Below are 16034 nucleotides of genomic sequence, written 5' to 3'. Positions count from 1 at the left end.
AGTTTCTTCCTGATATTGAATTTATGACCCTTTAACATCCATGCCACTGACACAAACCAGTGAAAACTAAATGGACCCTTTTCAGTCTCTGCTTTGTTTTGTTAGTATCTGATTCAGCCTTTATTGAATAAACTGAGATTTTTTGAGTTGGTTGTGATGATGAAGTAGTTACTCCTGCCTAATGAGTGAGGATAAATACAGTGGAGCATTTTTATTTTCTTTTTAAATGAAGGTGACCATAGAGCTACAGAACATCACTTCAACAAGTCAATATATGAGACTTATCCCCCCCTCTACTTCAGCATTTTTCATTTTGCCAGGTAAGGGTTCTTTTTCTGCTTATAAGATGTTAACACATAAAAAAATCTAATTTATCTGCTTGAACAAAGATTTTTCACAGATGCTCTGTTTGGTTCTGTTTTCCATAGTGCTCAGTTCTTTAGGAACTGAAGGCTGACTTATGACATTCACATGCAAGTCACAAGCAGATTCAAATGGTCTATTGAGGAATTCAAGAACACTAAAAGTGTTTGATGTTAGATTGAAATGTATCCATGGAATACCTACATGGAGCCTTATCCAAAGTCCATCTAGGAACAGACTTAGTTTCCACTGAAAAAAAATTAGCAGGAGAAGGCAAGAAACAGCACAATTCAGTTGTAGCAGGGAAGGATAGGTTAGAGGAAAGTTAAGAAAAATATCTTTCCTATGATAGGATAGCCAGGCACTGGGATAGATTGCCTAAAGAGGTATTAGATGGTGGTATCCCAGGAACTGGAGGAATATTTAGAAGAAGTTAGATGCCTCCATGTAAGGCATTTTTGTCTTGTGGCAAAGGAAAACTGTGTAATGTCTCCATGTTTCTCCTCGTTATGAGAAGCATATTTCAGGCAAAAAACATCTTGAGTTCTGTGGAGGATTGTGCACGTCCACAGATTGCACTGCCAGGCCTCTTGTGCTCATTCTTTTTTATCAGCTGGACTTAGGCAATAGATGGGGGAAGTTTACAGGCACCTTTCCAGAGGGAGATGTGATTGTAAATACAAGTGCCAACTTTGGGAGGTTTTAACTTTTTTTAATTCCTTGCTTTTTTCCCCTCCCCACAAGGAAAATTCCCAGGAAAGGGAGGAATGATTGCTCCTGGGATGGCATGCCAGTATACAGTCCAATTTATTCCTGAATATCTGGGAGATTATGAAGATCATATATTAGTGGAAACTCAATCATCAGAACCTCTTCTGATCCCAATCCAAGCTAAAGTATCACTTCCAGTATTAACATGTCAGTATTGTCCAAATCTTAAATTTTTCTAAAGGTGGGGTTTTTTTTATTTGACTGTCTTCAATTTTGTGTCACAAAACAAATGTGGAAAAAATTGGCAGTGCAGTTTCTGCATTTTGATATCTATCTCATTTTTGCTCATCATAGATTTATTAGTTATTAAAATGCAATCCTGTCAATTTTTTCCTCAATTATTCATTAAGCTCTTTTCTTTTCATGCTATTAGAGAAGTGAGTAGGAGCCTCTCTTCTGGGTCTGTGTAATTACCACTACAACTGTAATTACTAGTCCTAAATATTATGGAATTATGACTTAATGATAACTATTTGATGTTATTAATTAATATTCATGGAATGTGATGTTAATTATAGATGGATATGACATACCTGCACGTCTCAGATATCTGACCTCAACTGTACCAACCAGGATTACTTTTGCAAAAATTTGCTTTGATTTTTTTGTAAATTCACCTTACCTGTTATACTGAGCTTTTTAAAAAATCATCTTACTTTTTATCATTCAATAATCTTTAAGTAGGAAGCACCATTAAAATGTAAAGTGAATGTAGAAATGTACACTTCACACTGTTCAACTTTCAAATGGAAAGAATTTGGGGGGGTATAGGATTGCAAAACCTGGCATATTCACATGCAGTAATGTCTGTAAACAGTTATTTAATCAGCAGCCTTCACTGCCTCTGGAGCCTGATTTTCTGTGTTATTTGTTGCAGTGCCTCACGTTATAGACTGTGGTCCCTGCCTTGTTGGAGGAATAAAAGCAACACCAATTTTGTGCAGAAATGAGGGTGTTAGGACTGGGAAGTTCTCTATAATGCCAAAGAAAGCCTGGCCACCTCCTAATCCTGAGGTGAGTGATTAGGAGGGAAACAGTGGACACGGTGTGGTATAAGTGCCCTGGTGTGAAGGCATTTTGAGCTAGTCATGGTATATTAGCACAGAAGTCATAAGGCCTTGCTGGAGACATTTGTATTGTGCCATTTCTTCAGGCATTCACATTTATCCTCAAGACCAATCTCCCTGGATGTCTGTACCCTCTACTCTGGCTTGCCTCTGGGAGAAGTTTTCTTGCTCAGGGATGAGGTAAACTGAGGCATAGATTAGAGAAAGGAAAAGTGGCTTGAACTTTAACCTTACCCTTGAAGCAAACAGAATTGCAATCAGTTCTAGCATTGCTTGAGCTCATTTCTTCCCCCTCCCCACCAAAGATATCCCTTAGTGACCTTGCTGCACCTGTAGTTCACTCCAGTCCTGCTCTGTCTTTAGCTTCTCATCACAAACCAGGGTGTGGGTGAAAGGGACAAAGAAGATAAGATGTGACAGGCAGATTGGCATTTTTGGTGCTGGAGAAAGGGCTGATGGGCCAGGTTGTCCCTCCTGCAATTTTACAGCTCCAACTCAAAGTGACATAAGCATGGAGGAACAGAGAGAGCCCCTGTGCTCAGGCAGAGCTGTTCTGCTGTGAACATGAATATTAGGGCTCCTGACACTGCCATTTGTGTTTGGAGGCAGAACCTTCCCCCCAACTTTCACCAAGGTCATTATAAAGCATAAAGCATTTTTTTTTTCTAATTAAACCATGTACAAAAGCCACTTTCTTTTGAGGTGCATGAAAAAAAATATGGTAAGAGTTTAAACACTGCCTCTTTTAGGTAACCTTGTATTTTAAAAGCAACAACCTGATCAATTTAATTTATTAATTTTTTTAAACACCTTAGGCTATTGCCACTGTTGATTTTGTGACACAAGATCCTTTTGGGATCCAGCCTGCTGTTTTTGAGCTGATTCCAGGGCAGAGTGAAACAGTAGAGGTTAGTACTAAGTGCTATAGAAAGCTTTTATACTTTACCAAACACATTAGCAAGCAAGATCATTTTAGATGATCTTGGCTGGACCTTGCAAATTTGGGTTTGTGTGAGCAAAAAATGACACTGACTATTTTTTGCAAATGTAAGATTTAATTACTAATCAATAAAACTGTCCTTTAGTGAACACTTATTGCATTGCTTCCACAAGACAATCAGTTACAGACGTTGCTATTTCCCTTTCTTTCAGGTCCTGTTTTTCCCTTCTTTGCCAGAGGCCTCACAGCAAACATTCACCCTTTTGTGTGACAATTGTCCAGTCAATGATGTTACAGTTACAGGTTTGTTTCTGGCACCTTTCAGAGCTCACATTCATAACTCTGTAGATACTCAGATAATGTGAGTGGTGGTTGATGGCTTGAAGTGATGGTAACATTTTATGTCAGTGGATTAATACTGTATCCCCTGATGATGTTAAATGCTAAGCATTTTTTTATTATTGTTAATACTATTCCTTTCTTAGTGCAGGAAATACATGGGTTTCAGAAAGCACTGAGCTTTTAACCCAATGTAGCCAAAAATCCAATGTAAAATGTCACCAAGTAGCAGAAAAAAAAACATTTGCCAGGTGCAATTAATTTCTTTTACTTTTCTATCTGTTAAGATAACGTGGCAAACTATAAAACATCAGCTGCAACAGGGCAGAAATGAAGAAAATTTGGGGCACATCTTGTATGAGGGTATTCAGGAGAGATAGGCAGTCTTTGGATTAGCTAATGAAACCAGTTGAAGTTCTTGTAAACATTAGTGTTTGTTCTGTAATGTAACTGTGAGTGCTATAACAGGAAGCTTGACTTGTAGTCTACTGAATCACTTTATCACAGGTATTTCCTTTGGATATACCTGTGGTAAAGTCTTGGATATAGACTTTTTAATAGTTCATTTGCTGCTTATTTTAATTTTAATATACTGCTCAAATCATCTGAGAGCCACATTGTCAGCCATGTAAACACCCTGCTCACTTCAGTGAAACAATGCTGGTGTAAGTGAGCTGAGGCTGTGGCCCTAAAATCCAAGTCTGTTAAACTCATGAAGAAAAAGCCTGTGTTGATACATGTTGATAAACAAAGAACATCAGGAAAACATTGTACAATTTACACGTTGGAGTTCTGAAACTTGAGGGAACACCAAATATAATCAGTAATGGCCATGACTGGCATTTGCTGTCAGTGAGTAATGTGAACTGTGTTAATGGGCAGATAGTAAACAGTAGCACCAAAATATTTCTTCAAGGGGTTGGAGAGCTGATTGCTCTGGACCTTTTGTTCGTCACGGGTGGAGAAAGCAAACCTGAGCTGGGTGAAGTTACTGATGTGACAGCACAACATCTCATCCAGTTCGACCACCAAAACCCACACACCAGCGAGGAGAAGAGCTTGGTTATAAGGAATTCCACGTATGTAGCAACTATCACAGTCATGCTCTGCAGTCTGGACATTCTGGTAGGGATTTCATTTGTGAGACTGTATTGGAGAAACTTTCATGCACTTGATAAACTTGGGGCAGCAGCTTTGCTTCCTTTTGCTCCAGTTCTTTGGTAATTAAGGTTTAAAGATACTCTTGTGAGAGTGGGAACATTGTGCATAGATCAGACATCGTGGCAGCCATTAGCCAAGGTCAATGTATTTGCTTCAGTAGAAATAAATCTACAATTCCAAAAGATTCATAAATATGGATGGTTGCAGGAAATATTTACAGGGTGATCCAGGTGAGATTTATCTAATGCTACATGTCTACTATATATTCTTATGCTACTGAGCTAAGGACTCTTTTCCTTTCATCGTGCAGGAAAATAGATACTTCCAAGGGTGCAATTCTGACTGTAGATGTCTCCCATAGAACAAGTCATAATACATGCTGGACTCCACTTGATCTCCACTAATTAATATGGGAGCCCAATGTAATCAATTTGTATTAAAACTCTCAGATGATTCCTCCTATTGAGTCCTAACAGATTGAAATATAAACTCAATTTGAAGTCAAGGAATATGTCCCTGTGGATAATTACATAGTACTGAACATAGTGGCATCCTGATTTTGCTCAAAATTAACAGAAGTGCACTCTTGCATGATGGCAGCAGTTAGAGGTTGCAGACATCAAAGCAGTGAGTAGGTCAGTGCTGGGTTTAGGTACATTAATGTAAATTGCTACTTGCTACAGTGAATATCTCACAGTTTGTTTTGTGGCCTGGAAATCACAGGTGCATAATGCCAGAACAGGCTGATGTTTGGGTAAAGAAAGTGTGATTTGGTGAACTGGGCACTGTAAAGTGACAAAGGATGTGACTGTGCCAATTTCCACATCTTCTCTGTGCTATAATCCCCACAGCAGTCCCTGCACATCTGGTGTCAGCATTTGTGTCAGGCTGAGAGTAAACTCCACAGAAGCAGGGAAGAGAAACCTTTCTTCTGCTACAGAAAGTGATACAAGAAATTGTAAATGTCCAGATTTGTCAGTGATACTTTCAAATTCCAGTGTCCTTCCCCTTCTTAGTAAGGCAAAGTTTTTGAGGTCAGCATGTCAAGGTTTTCAAACCCATGAAGACATTCCATGGAATACACTTCTGCTGAAGCAACCCAGTTAAGCAACCTTTTCTGGATTGCAAACAGTATGGCAGAGCCATGGCTATAATTTTATCTGAAGCCATTGTGTTTTTTGACATGTTAAAGACCACATCTTGCACTTGGATTAAATTCAGAATCTGATGTAGATCATCAGCAGTGATCCAAGGCAAACATACTGGTATCAGCAGGAATAGCCCTGTTCATCTCAGATCCTTGTAGGGTTTCCTAAAAGCTGGATTATATGACGAGTCAAGTAAGGCAAGAAAGTGTTAGCATATCTTAAACATTTATATAATTTACTTTCATATATTAGCATGTTCTTTGTACAATTTATATGTTCTGACTCTATGCTGTCTCATCAGCTTTGTAGCTCACAAAGACTGGTAAGTGAAACCCCTGTAATTTGTAAAGAGGTGAATTTCCTACGTGGAAAAAATCTCTGGAAATTTTCTCCCAACATTTTGCTCAAAAATAACTGATTTGTTGACCATAGCTTTTTTGTTGTTTATTGACCTCTTTGCAGCCCTGTAGAACTTCCCTTCTTCTGGCAGATAAGAAAACCTAATCTGAAACCATTAATACCAGAAGGAACTGCAGACTTTACGAAGGTCGAAGACAATCAAGACACAGAGTCAGCCTTCTCCCTAAATCCTGAGCAGGGAGTTTTGCTTCCCTGTGCAGATCATGAGTTTATCCTCACTTACACTCCACAGGAGGTATGGCTCATGATTCCTTCCTATCTACAAACTCCAGCTGTGCATTTTTATGCAAGTCATAAAATCCTTGCTGTGCAACTTTTCTAAATTAAATTTAATTAGCTGGTACTATGCTCTGATAAACAGTGTTCAAAATGTAGAAAAAGTTACTAAAGGAAAACATGTTTTGACTGCAAAATGTGAGACAGTTTCTGATCTCATGTCATTTTTGGGACTGACTGGACACAATTAGTTTTACACTGAAACTATGGGCACATCCTTGTAGCTGCAGCTGTGCTGGCTGGTGAAGTTACTCCCCTCCCCACTCTGTGAGCTCCTCCACCAGCTCCTGACCCTTCCCCTTCTGCTTTGGGGATGTGCCCCATACCTACTGCAGCCTAAATAAGTTGATTTGCCAACAGGGATTATTTAAACTGTTTCCAGCTGTAGCTTTTTTGACCAGAAGTGGGCCCTGTGAACAGCTGAGTGGTAAATTAGGGGGATAGTAGGAGCCTTTGGCAGAGAAGTGCTGGTGTGCAGCTGTGGGTAAAGAGGGCTGCAAGGATGTTGGAATGCAGCTGTGCCAGTGACTGTTCTCTTAGTTTCTGCTTCTCTGTCCCTGTAAATAAGGAGCATGAGCTCACTGTGTTTAAAGAAACTTGTTCCAAAGTAAGCCCAAGAGTGGGAATATCCCATGCTGTGATGATTGACAGACATAAGAAATACCTTAAATATGTATGGACAAGAAACTAGCTGGCTTTTTAAAAATACTTTAATTAGTTAATTGAATATATATTTAATTAAAGTATACACTGAAATTAATATCTGTCTACAAACAAGTGAAGCTTTTGCAAAGCCCTACAGATTTAAGGCCTGCTTCTGTGTTTCCTTTTTTTTCCCCTCCATTAGAATACAGAAGGCATTCTCTTCCCATGATGGAAAAGTCTTGTTTCTTACTCAAGATCAGATTGATGGTCAATTAAGCAAAATACCCTGGAGCAGTTAGAAGAAACTTTTAAATTAGTACAGCAGGACTGAGCTTAAGTTGGGGAGCCTTTGCAGATGCTTGTGCATAGTATGCAATATACTAGGGAAATAATAACAAGCATGTCAAAAATGAGTATTTTTCTTGGAACCATACACTATGAGATCAGAATCTGGCTTAATACTTTGCAGTCAAACGTGTTTTCTTTTAGTAACTCTAGAGTTTGAATATCGTTTATCAGAGTTTAGTACTCCGATGATGATCATTCATCCTTTACACGTGGACTGCTTTTCCATCTTTTTTTTAATCCTCAGCATAACTGATTACTTGACATTAAAGTCGTTTTCTCCTTCATCTGTGTAGCTGCAGAGTTACCACAGTGTCATTCAGATGGTACTGAGGGACATCCCAGAATCACCTCGGTAAGCTGAGAAACGTCTCCCAGTAAGATGTGTAGCCAGAATTTATCTGTGCTACTGCCTTAAATTACTGGGATTTTTCTTCTTTCTAGTGGTGACAGACTGACAAGTATAAAGAATTTTATCTGCACAACTAGTTGTGGTACAAAGAGCATCACTAATACCTTCCCTCATGCCCAAACACATGCCTACCCCTGGCTTTTCCTCTCTTGGAAAAAGATAATACTGTCATTTTATCTGCTTGTTTTCCAGATTTTCCTGTTATTACTATTTGTCACAGCAGTCTGTGACATAAATACTTGTTCATGGACAGACTGGGACAACCTTAAAGAATGATGAAGTTTTTAGTTGTCCCCAGGCTGAGCTAATTGCACACTGACAGTCTGTACTTGAGAAACTTTTGATGATTTTCAGTTTTCATCTGGCAACTAAAAGGCAGGATCCAATTTAATACCAGTTTAAGATGTTTAATGATTCTACCATATTTCTCCCAAAGTTTAGAAAAAGAGGGAATGCTTCAAAACATCCCAGAATGCAAAGTAGAGGATGTAATAGCACTGGAAATAGAAGTGAAAGGATCAACAGAACCATTTCATTTTCTTCTGGAACCATATACCATTATTATCCCTGGAGAAAACTTCATTGGTGTAAATTTCAGAAAAACATTTAAGGTTTGTTTGCTTTTGACTTCATTGTTATGGTGTGTTTTGTGTCACTAGATGTCATAGGTTTTATTAGTAGATATCAGATGGTCTGTGTTATTTTAGTTTTCCTGAAATGTTTTTAAAGGAGGCCATGACTCCAGGAGGGTCTGCACCAAAATCCCCTACCCAGCCCCCTCAGCCCTACACTCCAGGCAGCAGCCTTTGTTCATTTTTCATCTCTCCAGTTTGATAGCACAGAGTTTTACTATTCTAAGTGCTTTTCTGGGTCACTAACTAAGTATTGCTTGTCACTTCTGTAGTGTAAAGGTTTTCCTGCTGGGAGGAATAGCCAATGGATGATTCAATTAGTTCATAATGGAGGCACTGTTCATTCAAAGAACTACAGCAAGCAGAAAAGAGCTACAAAAGTCACATATGCTGATAATTTCTGTCTGACCATTTTGGGACAAAATGCTGCTGCAATTGTCCACTCACACAGCATCCTCTTCAGTGTAGATCAGGATCCTTTTGATCTTGGGAAAAATAGGCTTGCTAGCAGGAGCCAGGCAGGAAGACATTTCCCAGTTAATGGTTTTCCCATTTTTTCTTAGAGATCCTGGTAATCAGCATTTGGTTTTATGCTTTCTCTTCCTAGAACTTATTTTTTCAATTTAAGGCAGCTATTTCATACTTTCCAATAATCCAGTGTAGCTACACATGTGATATAGGTAACTAAGCCACTTACTGATGATATAATTATATTCCTTGCAGTTTCCAATTGTTTTTTTAGTCTTAAAAAGATAAGAATTTTAACTATGCTTAGAGGTAATTGTGCTTCAGAGAACAAAGTTGTTTGCTGCAATTAAGAAATTAATGTCTGACTAGATCTGAAGAGCAGGCCAAAAATTTCAAGAGCTTCCCTCTCCCTCACAAGCAGATGCTTTGGCAAAAAATAGGCTGCATTCAAAAGAAAGATTTTCAGTTTAAATTTAGAAAGCCTGTTGTATTTTTGAAAAATGGGGAAAAGGTTATAAAAACTTCAAATATTATAGTGTTCTTGGAAAGAATTGTTAATGGATTTTCTTCAGGAAACACCTTCACCTGTGTGAAGAGAGCCACTGTGACAAATAAATGATGACTCACAATACCTAGTTTTCAGTGTATCAGTGCTCTCAGCAAATTGGCTCGTTGCTATGAAAGCTTAAGGTGCATTAATTGTCTCATTGATTTTATTTGTTTCAGCTGTGGAACAACAGCAAATCACTGGTCAGGTACACGTGGAACAAAATCACAACCTCTGAGATCATGGAAGTTTTTCCTCCTACTGGTGTCATAGGTAAAGATTCTGTGACTTACAAGCATCAGTTAATGACAGAAATGACAGTAATTGACAGTATAAATCTATGACAGTCATAGAGCACTATAATGCAAACTGTAAAAATAGCTGATCCCCAGCCCACTGGAGCCAGCAGGAGACTTAATTTGCTTCCAGGAGCTTCAATAACAGATTTAGAGCAGGTGGTTTCTGAAAAAAAAAGGTGAGACAGCACCCTGATTTTTTTTCTTTTCTAGACATAAATAGTTGCTGTGAATTTGAACTGGCAATTACTGGAAGCAAACCTGGTGTCATCAGCCATAACCTGCACTGTAACATTGAGCCATGCCCAGAGCCAGTTGTGCTGCATGTTGAGGCTGCTTTTAAGGTAAAGAACAGTTCAGCATTGTGGGATGGTGAGCTGTAGGGCCTGATCATTGTCCATGTAAAGCTGTTTTGCCTCTCAAAGGCTTGAGAAATCTAAAGAAGTTAAGAATAGGAGGTAGTTTTGCTGTCTAGTAACTACTGAGGCAGTGTTGATACTCCCATGACACTCAGAATTTTTCTGCATCACATACAGTGCATTTGCTTTCTGATATTCTCTGTGAAATCAAATGTTAATCTTAGCTAATGTATGCTTCTTAATGACACTGTTTTAGCAGAGGTGTCCATTCTGATGTCTGTTTCCTGGTGTCCCAGGGTCCACTTCTTCGTATTGATGTTCCATCACTCCGGTTTGGTTTGACTAAGCAGGGTGAGAGTGTGTTAAGAACCTTCAAGATTAAAAATATGTGTCAAGTGCCAGCACAGTGGAGGATGCAAGAAAGCCAGGTTTGTCTAGCAGAAAGGAATGAAGAGGTAAGTCACTGCTACAGCTGGCTGTATTCCCTCTTTAGCTGTTCTTTTCCTTCTGCTTAGGAATTGTAATATTCATTCCAGCCATCAGAAATTCTAATTTTTGTGACTTCTTCTGAAACTAGTCATGCACAGTTTCATGAGTACATGAGTTCTTTTGAGGTTAAATGCTTCTTTATGATTTTTCACTATTTCCATTTATTACAAATCCCCTGCCAGCCTGATCCAAAGAGACACAGAGTATTTCCTGTATGACAGTAATTGCTGAGGTTAAGGTTTTAGAGGAACTGAGGCTGCTAAACACTCCTCCCACACACCCACATCAGCATCTGAGACAAGAATCACAGCCCCAACCCCACACTGGTGCTCTTCCTGTTTTAGCTCTTCCAACCCTCCTTCCTCACCCTTCTGTCCAAGAATCTTTCCAACCTGTGGCACCTTGCTGCTGTTTGGGAGCAGATTCTGCAGCTGAGGCTGACTGCTTCTCCTCCACATTCCCTCTCTGTCCATGCACAGCCAACCCTGTTATGCCCATGGCTGTGAGTGCCCTTCTCTCAGAAGCAAAGTCCTGTCTCCTTGTGTAGCCAGGTTTTCACAAAGCTGGCACTGTGCTTCCTGACACCAACCCAGGTGGGACTTGAGGGGCAGAGAGAAAAGACATGTCTGAGGGAAAACTAGACACGTGCAAGCCCTAATTAGATTGTGTTGCTTCACCATTTTACCCTTGCTTTGTAGGTGTCAAAATTCTCCTGTTTCCTCTCTCCTCTCCCAGATATCTCCCTTTACCATCCAACCATCAGCTGGAGAAATACCTCCTTTGGGTGTATGCAGAGTGTCAGTTCAGTTCACATCACTGCAGTGCCAACGTCTCCAGACAGTATTGGAACTAGAGGTAGAAAATGGAGAAGGAAGGTGAGGGGGAAAAGCAGCATTCTGTTTTGTTTTTCCCGGGATTCACATGTGAGTTTTCCCTTTACATAGTTTTTCTCATCTAAAAAGAAAAACTGTGAACTCAAAGTGGGGTTGTTTAACCTATCAATGAACTACCAAATTGCTAATATTGCTAAATAAACATTATCATCATTCTTCCCAGCATGCTGTTGTATGTCTAGCACATTTCATTAACGATAACAATAGACCATCTGTGTGTTTATTTCCAGTTATCTTCCTGTTTTTGTTGAAGTTCAGACCCTCCAAGTGTGCCTGATATCTAGTCATCTAGTATTCCCTGAAATTTATACTGGAGTTCCTGCCAAAGCAACCAGTAAACTTTTTAACCAGACACTGCTGCCAGCAAAATACTTATGGGGAAAGGTAAATGCTCTTCTGATGGATGAAGCATACAGCAGGGATAGAAATGGCAATGTTATAGAAATACAAATAACAACTATTCTTAAAAGCTTTTCTGATATATCTTTTGAGCACTGATTGCTGTTTGCAGAACTTCAACTTGACACCAGCCTTTATGAAAAGATTAACTACCAGTTGATGGCAATATGTTCTTACTGTCTGTGGACCATCCCTGGGAGAATGGGTGGGCAGATGTGAGGGATCACAGGATATAAGCTACCAGAGTATTAAGCTAAGTCCCATGGCAGTGTAGGGTTTGCATTTAATTAAGTAGAACAAAGAAACTATGGTGCTTTTGAATTGTGTCTGAATTTAATTTCACATTCTGGATGGGATTCAGATTACAGATTGAGAGCCCTACATTTAGTGTCAGTGTGTAAGCTGTGGTCTGAACTCTCTTTTCCATCAGTGGAAATTTGTCAGTGCCTTGGTCACTCAGATCTACTCTGACATGTGGGATTCAGCTCAGTTGCCTACATAAAAGCACTCAGAGCCATCCAAGATGACCTCCAGTGCCCAAGGATCCTAACAGAGCATGTGGATCCTATAGGACCTATAGGAAAACACTTTGGAACATCTGGAGCCTAGGAGGAATACCTACAGCATTTTTCCTCATATCTGATGTCCACGTGTGAGCAACTGAGTTGAAGCCCTGGATTCATGCCATTTGCAGTTGGGCACTTAGGGAAGGTGCCAACACCAGGATTGTCTCTCTTTCACCTCTAGAGTGGAGAAAGATGGGGCACCTCTTGGATCCTGCTCCAGTATCAGATAGGTTGGCTTCACCCTGGAAAGGCTTGTGACTGTGAGAGGGAGGACAGTGACCCTGCTCCCAGCCCAGAAGCCTCAGCTTGGCACCTGAAAGTCATTTGGAAATGAATGTAGGCATGAGGATCTTATCACCCATGGGGAATTGTAAAGCAAGTCTTGATAAACTGTAGGTGTTGCTACCTGAAAGTGTCCTAAACCTGAGAATAACTTGGTCTTGATGTGAAGAGACAATCTGAGAGAATCAGCATTAGTCTGAAAGTCTGTCCTTTCTGTTTGGCAGCTCATTGGAAGCCAGGCAGTTTCCTGCTCTGTCACTGTCTCCCCAGCCAGTGGCACCTTGGGCCCAAATGAGGAAAAAGAATTCTGCATAGAGCTGTCAGCCAGCATCGTGGTAAGGTTAAAAACTGGGGCACAGTTTTATCAGAACAGCAGCACCAGCTTTTTCATCTCACCTCCATCTGGCTGAAGGGAACAATTTCTGTACAAAACCACATACTCTTTTTTCCTGCACAGTATCTCCGAAATTGCTTTGCTTTAGAGGTACCATGGTTTGAAAGCAAGAATTAAAGTAGTGCACATGGTGTGTAATTTCTACACTGCCTCTTTGTTTATTGGCTGTCCCTGTTTTCTTTCTTCCTGGAGTGCCTATTCAATTGCTCTTAGTGCTTATCTGTTTTCCTGGAGCACACAGATCCTCGCTTTGCATTATCCCAAATGAAATGGAGCAGGCTGGCATATAGAGCTTATATATATGGTTTTCTGAATGCAACTGGGCCTGTGACATTTTGATATTTGAAAACTTAGAAGAGGCTGATGGGACTTAGAGTCTGAAAAATAGGGAGTAGACTGCAGAGCTTACAAACTTCAGGAATTCAGCCACAGACTTTATAGGGGCATTCAAACAACTGAGTTAATGCAACTACATAAAGAAGCTTCCTATAGGTATGGTGTCTTAGTTCCCATTACAGCCACTGGAGACCTAAGTTTCATCTATTTGCTTAAAAGTAGGTATTCAGTACTATCAGAGATAGTATTTAAAAGATATGTAGATGTGACATTTGGGGACTTGGTTTAGTGGTGACCTTGGCAGTGCTGGGTTGATGGCTGGACTCAGTGATCTTAGAGGTCTTTTCCAACCAAAGTGATTCTATGATTCAACACTTGCAGTGTAGGAATTGTGTCAAAAATCACTAATGGAGGGGTTTTAGGCTTGCAGACTGATGCAGGTACAAAGCCAAGAAACAGCCATAAATTTTTACCTCAGTACTGCTTTCTAAGCAACTCCAATACTGGCAAAAAAATGCACCAAAAACAATTCAGTAAAACTTCTCACAATTCTATTGTTCTACTTTTAATCCAGGGAAGTTTATACATGTTTTTAAAATAAATTTCCTAATGAGGCTGCCTTTCCTCTGTGATATTTGCTTCATTCACAAGGAAACTTGATTCATTGCTTTTCAGGGTGAGCTGAAAGACCTCGCCCTTTCCTGTAGCATAGAAGACATAGTTGAACCCCTTTTTCTGAGCATTTCTGGAGAAGTGAAGGGACTACAGGTCTTCTACTCAGTACCTTGTGACAGTGGAGTTGCCAGGTATTTCTGACTGATTTTTATTTTATTTTTCTGACATGTGGCATGATTACTGTGGTTTGGAACATGCTCATCTTTATATCTTTTTATGTAAGTAAAGGTGGCTTTAATTTGGTAGGTTGGCATGCTATATATAATAAAAATTTTACCCAAAATAAATCCTTATATGGATAGAATTGAAAAAACGAAAAGCAGAAAATGCTGATGACAAAAATCATAGGCTGCATGGTCCTTTCACACTGGGCATCACAACCACATTGTGCATATTGCACGTTTTAAAATCTGCTGAAATTGTCTGTGGCATAAGAAAATAAGACCCATCTTTAAATACCAATGTTATTTTTTCTGGCAGTGATGAAAGACAAATGTCACAAAGCCCCTGTGACCTTCTTTTGGACTTTGGGTCTGAAGTTGCATTCAGAGATGTAGTAAAGCGTCAGCTGATTCTTACCAATCCCACTGGAATCAGTGCTCCATTCACACTGGAAGTTGAGTATTTTACTGCCTCTTTACCAACTTCAGAACAAGAAACCTGCCTGTAAGTCTTGCTTTTCTGCATAATGACCAGATGCTAATTTAGGTCTGGATTAAACCTGAAATCAGATTTATTTTTTTCAAGCTCCTCAAGATACCTGGTGAAAAGAAGAGGGCCTGTCACAAAACATGCAGCCAGAAAAGCACAGTCAGGTATGAGAATAACTGTTAATTCATTCTGTGGAGAGAAGGTAAAAGCCAACTGACTACCATATTCAGCACTAACAGTGCCAGTAAGGCACCTCATTCCATTGTTGGAGTATCTGCTAAAGTCTAAACTTAGTTCTTCAGTTCATTTTTGAGTTTGAAAGCCCACATTTTATAACCATTAGGTCAATCTCTGTCTTCCTTCCCTCTCTGCTTCTTTTTCTCTCTCCCCCTCCCTTTCTTTGTCATTCATCTTTTTCTTGAAAACAACAGTCTGAAACAAAGATGGTGATTCTGGTGATAGTTCACTCCCAGCACATGGTATGGATGACATGCAGAATGTTTGGCTGTTTCTCTCCTGCACAGTTTTCCAGTACCACTCTAGCAGGCTTTCCTCCCCCAAACCCTTTAACATACCCTCTCCACTGTGGAAAGCTGCAGCACAGCCCATCTGTCATTTCTGATGTGTTGTACTGAAAAATGATAATATTTGGAGCCACAAGAGACTCAGGGAGGGGGGAAATGGGAGTGAAATGCTATGAAGTGTGGATGCATCTTCTGTATCCAAAATAAAACTGGACATATTGGTACCTTGCCATAGTGTTTGGTATCTGTTACACAGACAGAGCTTTTCAGCTGTTGAATTAGTGCTTAAGATTAGGAAAATGCTGTTCTGACAGATTCCATGCAAGGCTTTAGGTGACTCAGAATGTGGAAAGGCTTTGCTCTTTGTAATTCACTCTTTGTGTGGAAGAGCACACAAAGGTAAACAGGCAGCTGCTGATAGGACATTAACCAGTCAATACAAATCCCAGCCTATTTTTCTCAAACTGAAGGTGTGTTTTCATGTAACCAATTAGTGCCTTGCATATCCTAGAGAGTCTTGGATCAGGTTGTTGGAAGGGAGTCCTGCTATAAAATACTCTGGGCAAGAACAAACCCTCAAAAAAATAGAATAAGGCCCACTGCAGAAGGGAAAAGTGGTATAAACGTGAGTTGTGT

The 16034-nt window shown here is 39.8% G+C and overlaps 1 protein-coding gene across 3 annotated transcripts in view; it reads left to right on the top strand.

Annotated features, from left to right (window-relative positions):
• DLEC1 (DLEC1 cilia and flagella associated protein) overlaps nt 1-16034 on the top strand; it is a 44080-nt gene that overhangs the window by 7031 nt on the left and 21015 nt on the right. For all 3 annotated transcript variants that reach the window (XM_051768327.1, XM_051768326.1, XM_051768325.1), the window contains exons 8-25: nt 233-320; nt 1108-1281; nt 2012-2148; nt 3017-3109; nt 3354-3444; nt 4397-4559; nt 6252-6444; nt 7772-7830; nt 8324-8498; nt 9714-9807; nt 10044-10174; nt 10486-10644; nt 11414-11553; nt 11802-11955; nt 13043-13153; nt 14224-14354; nt 14704-14889; nt 14971-15038. In XM_051768327.1, the coding sequence (XP_051624287.1) occupies nt 233-320; nt 1108-1281; nt 2012-2148; nt 3017-3109; nt 3354-3444; nt 4397-4559; nt 6252-6444; nt 7772-7830; nt 8324-8498; nt 9714-9807; nt 10044-10174; nt 10486-10644; nt 11414-11553; nt 11802-11955; nt 13043-13153; nt 14224-14354; nt 14704-14889; nt 14971-15038 (2347 nt within the window). The remainder of the gene's footprint in view (nt 1-232; nt 321-1107; nt 1282-2011; nt 2149-3016; nt 3110-3353; nt 3445-4396; nt 4560-6251; nt 6445-7771; nt 7831-8323; nt 8499-9713; nt 9808-10043; nt 10175-10485; nt 10645-11413; nt 11554-11801; nt 11956-13042; nt 13154-14223; nt 14355-14703; nt 14890-14970; nt 15039-16034) is intronic.

This window comes from Manacus candei, unplaced genomic scaffold (assembly GCF_025592945.1).
Source record: "Manacus candei isolate 608988 ecotype Guabito, Panama unplaced genomic scaffold, ASM2559294v1 h1tg000094l, whole genome shotgun sequence".
NCBI lineage: Eukaryota > Metazoa > Chordata > Aves > Passeriformes > Pipridae > Manacus > Manacus candei.
Note: the sequence above shows the minus strand (reverse complement) of the source record. Positions and strands in the feature narration are given on the sequence as shown.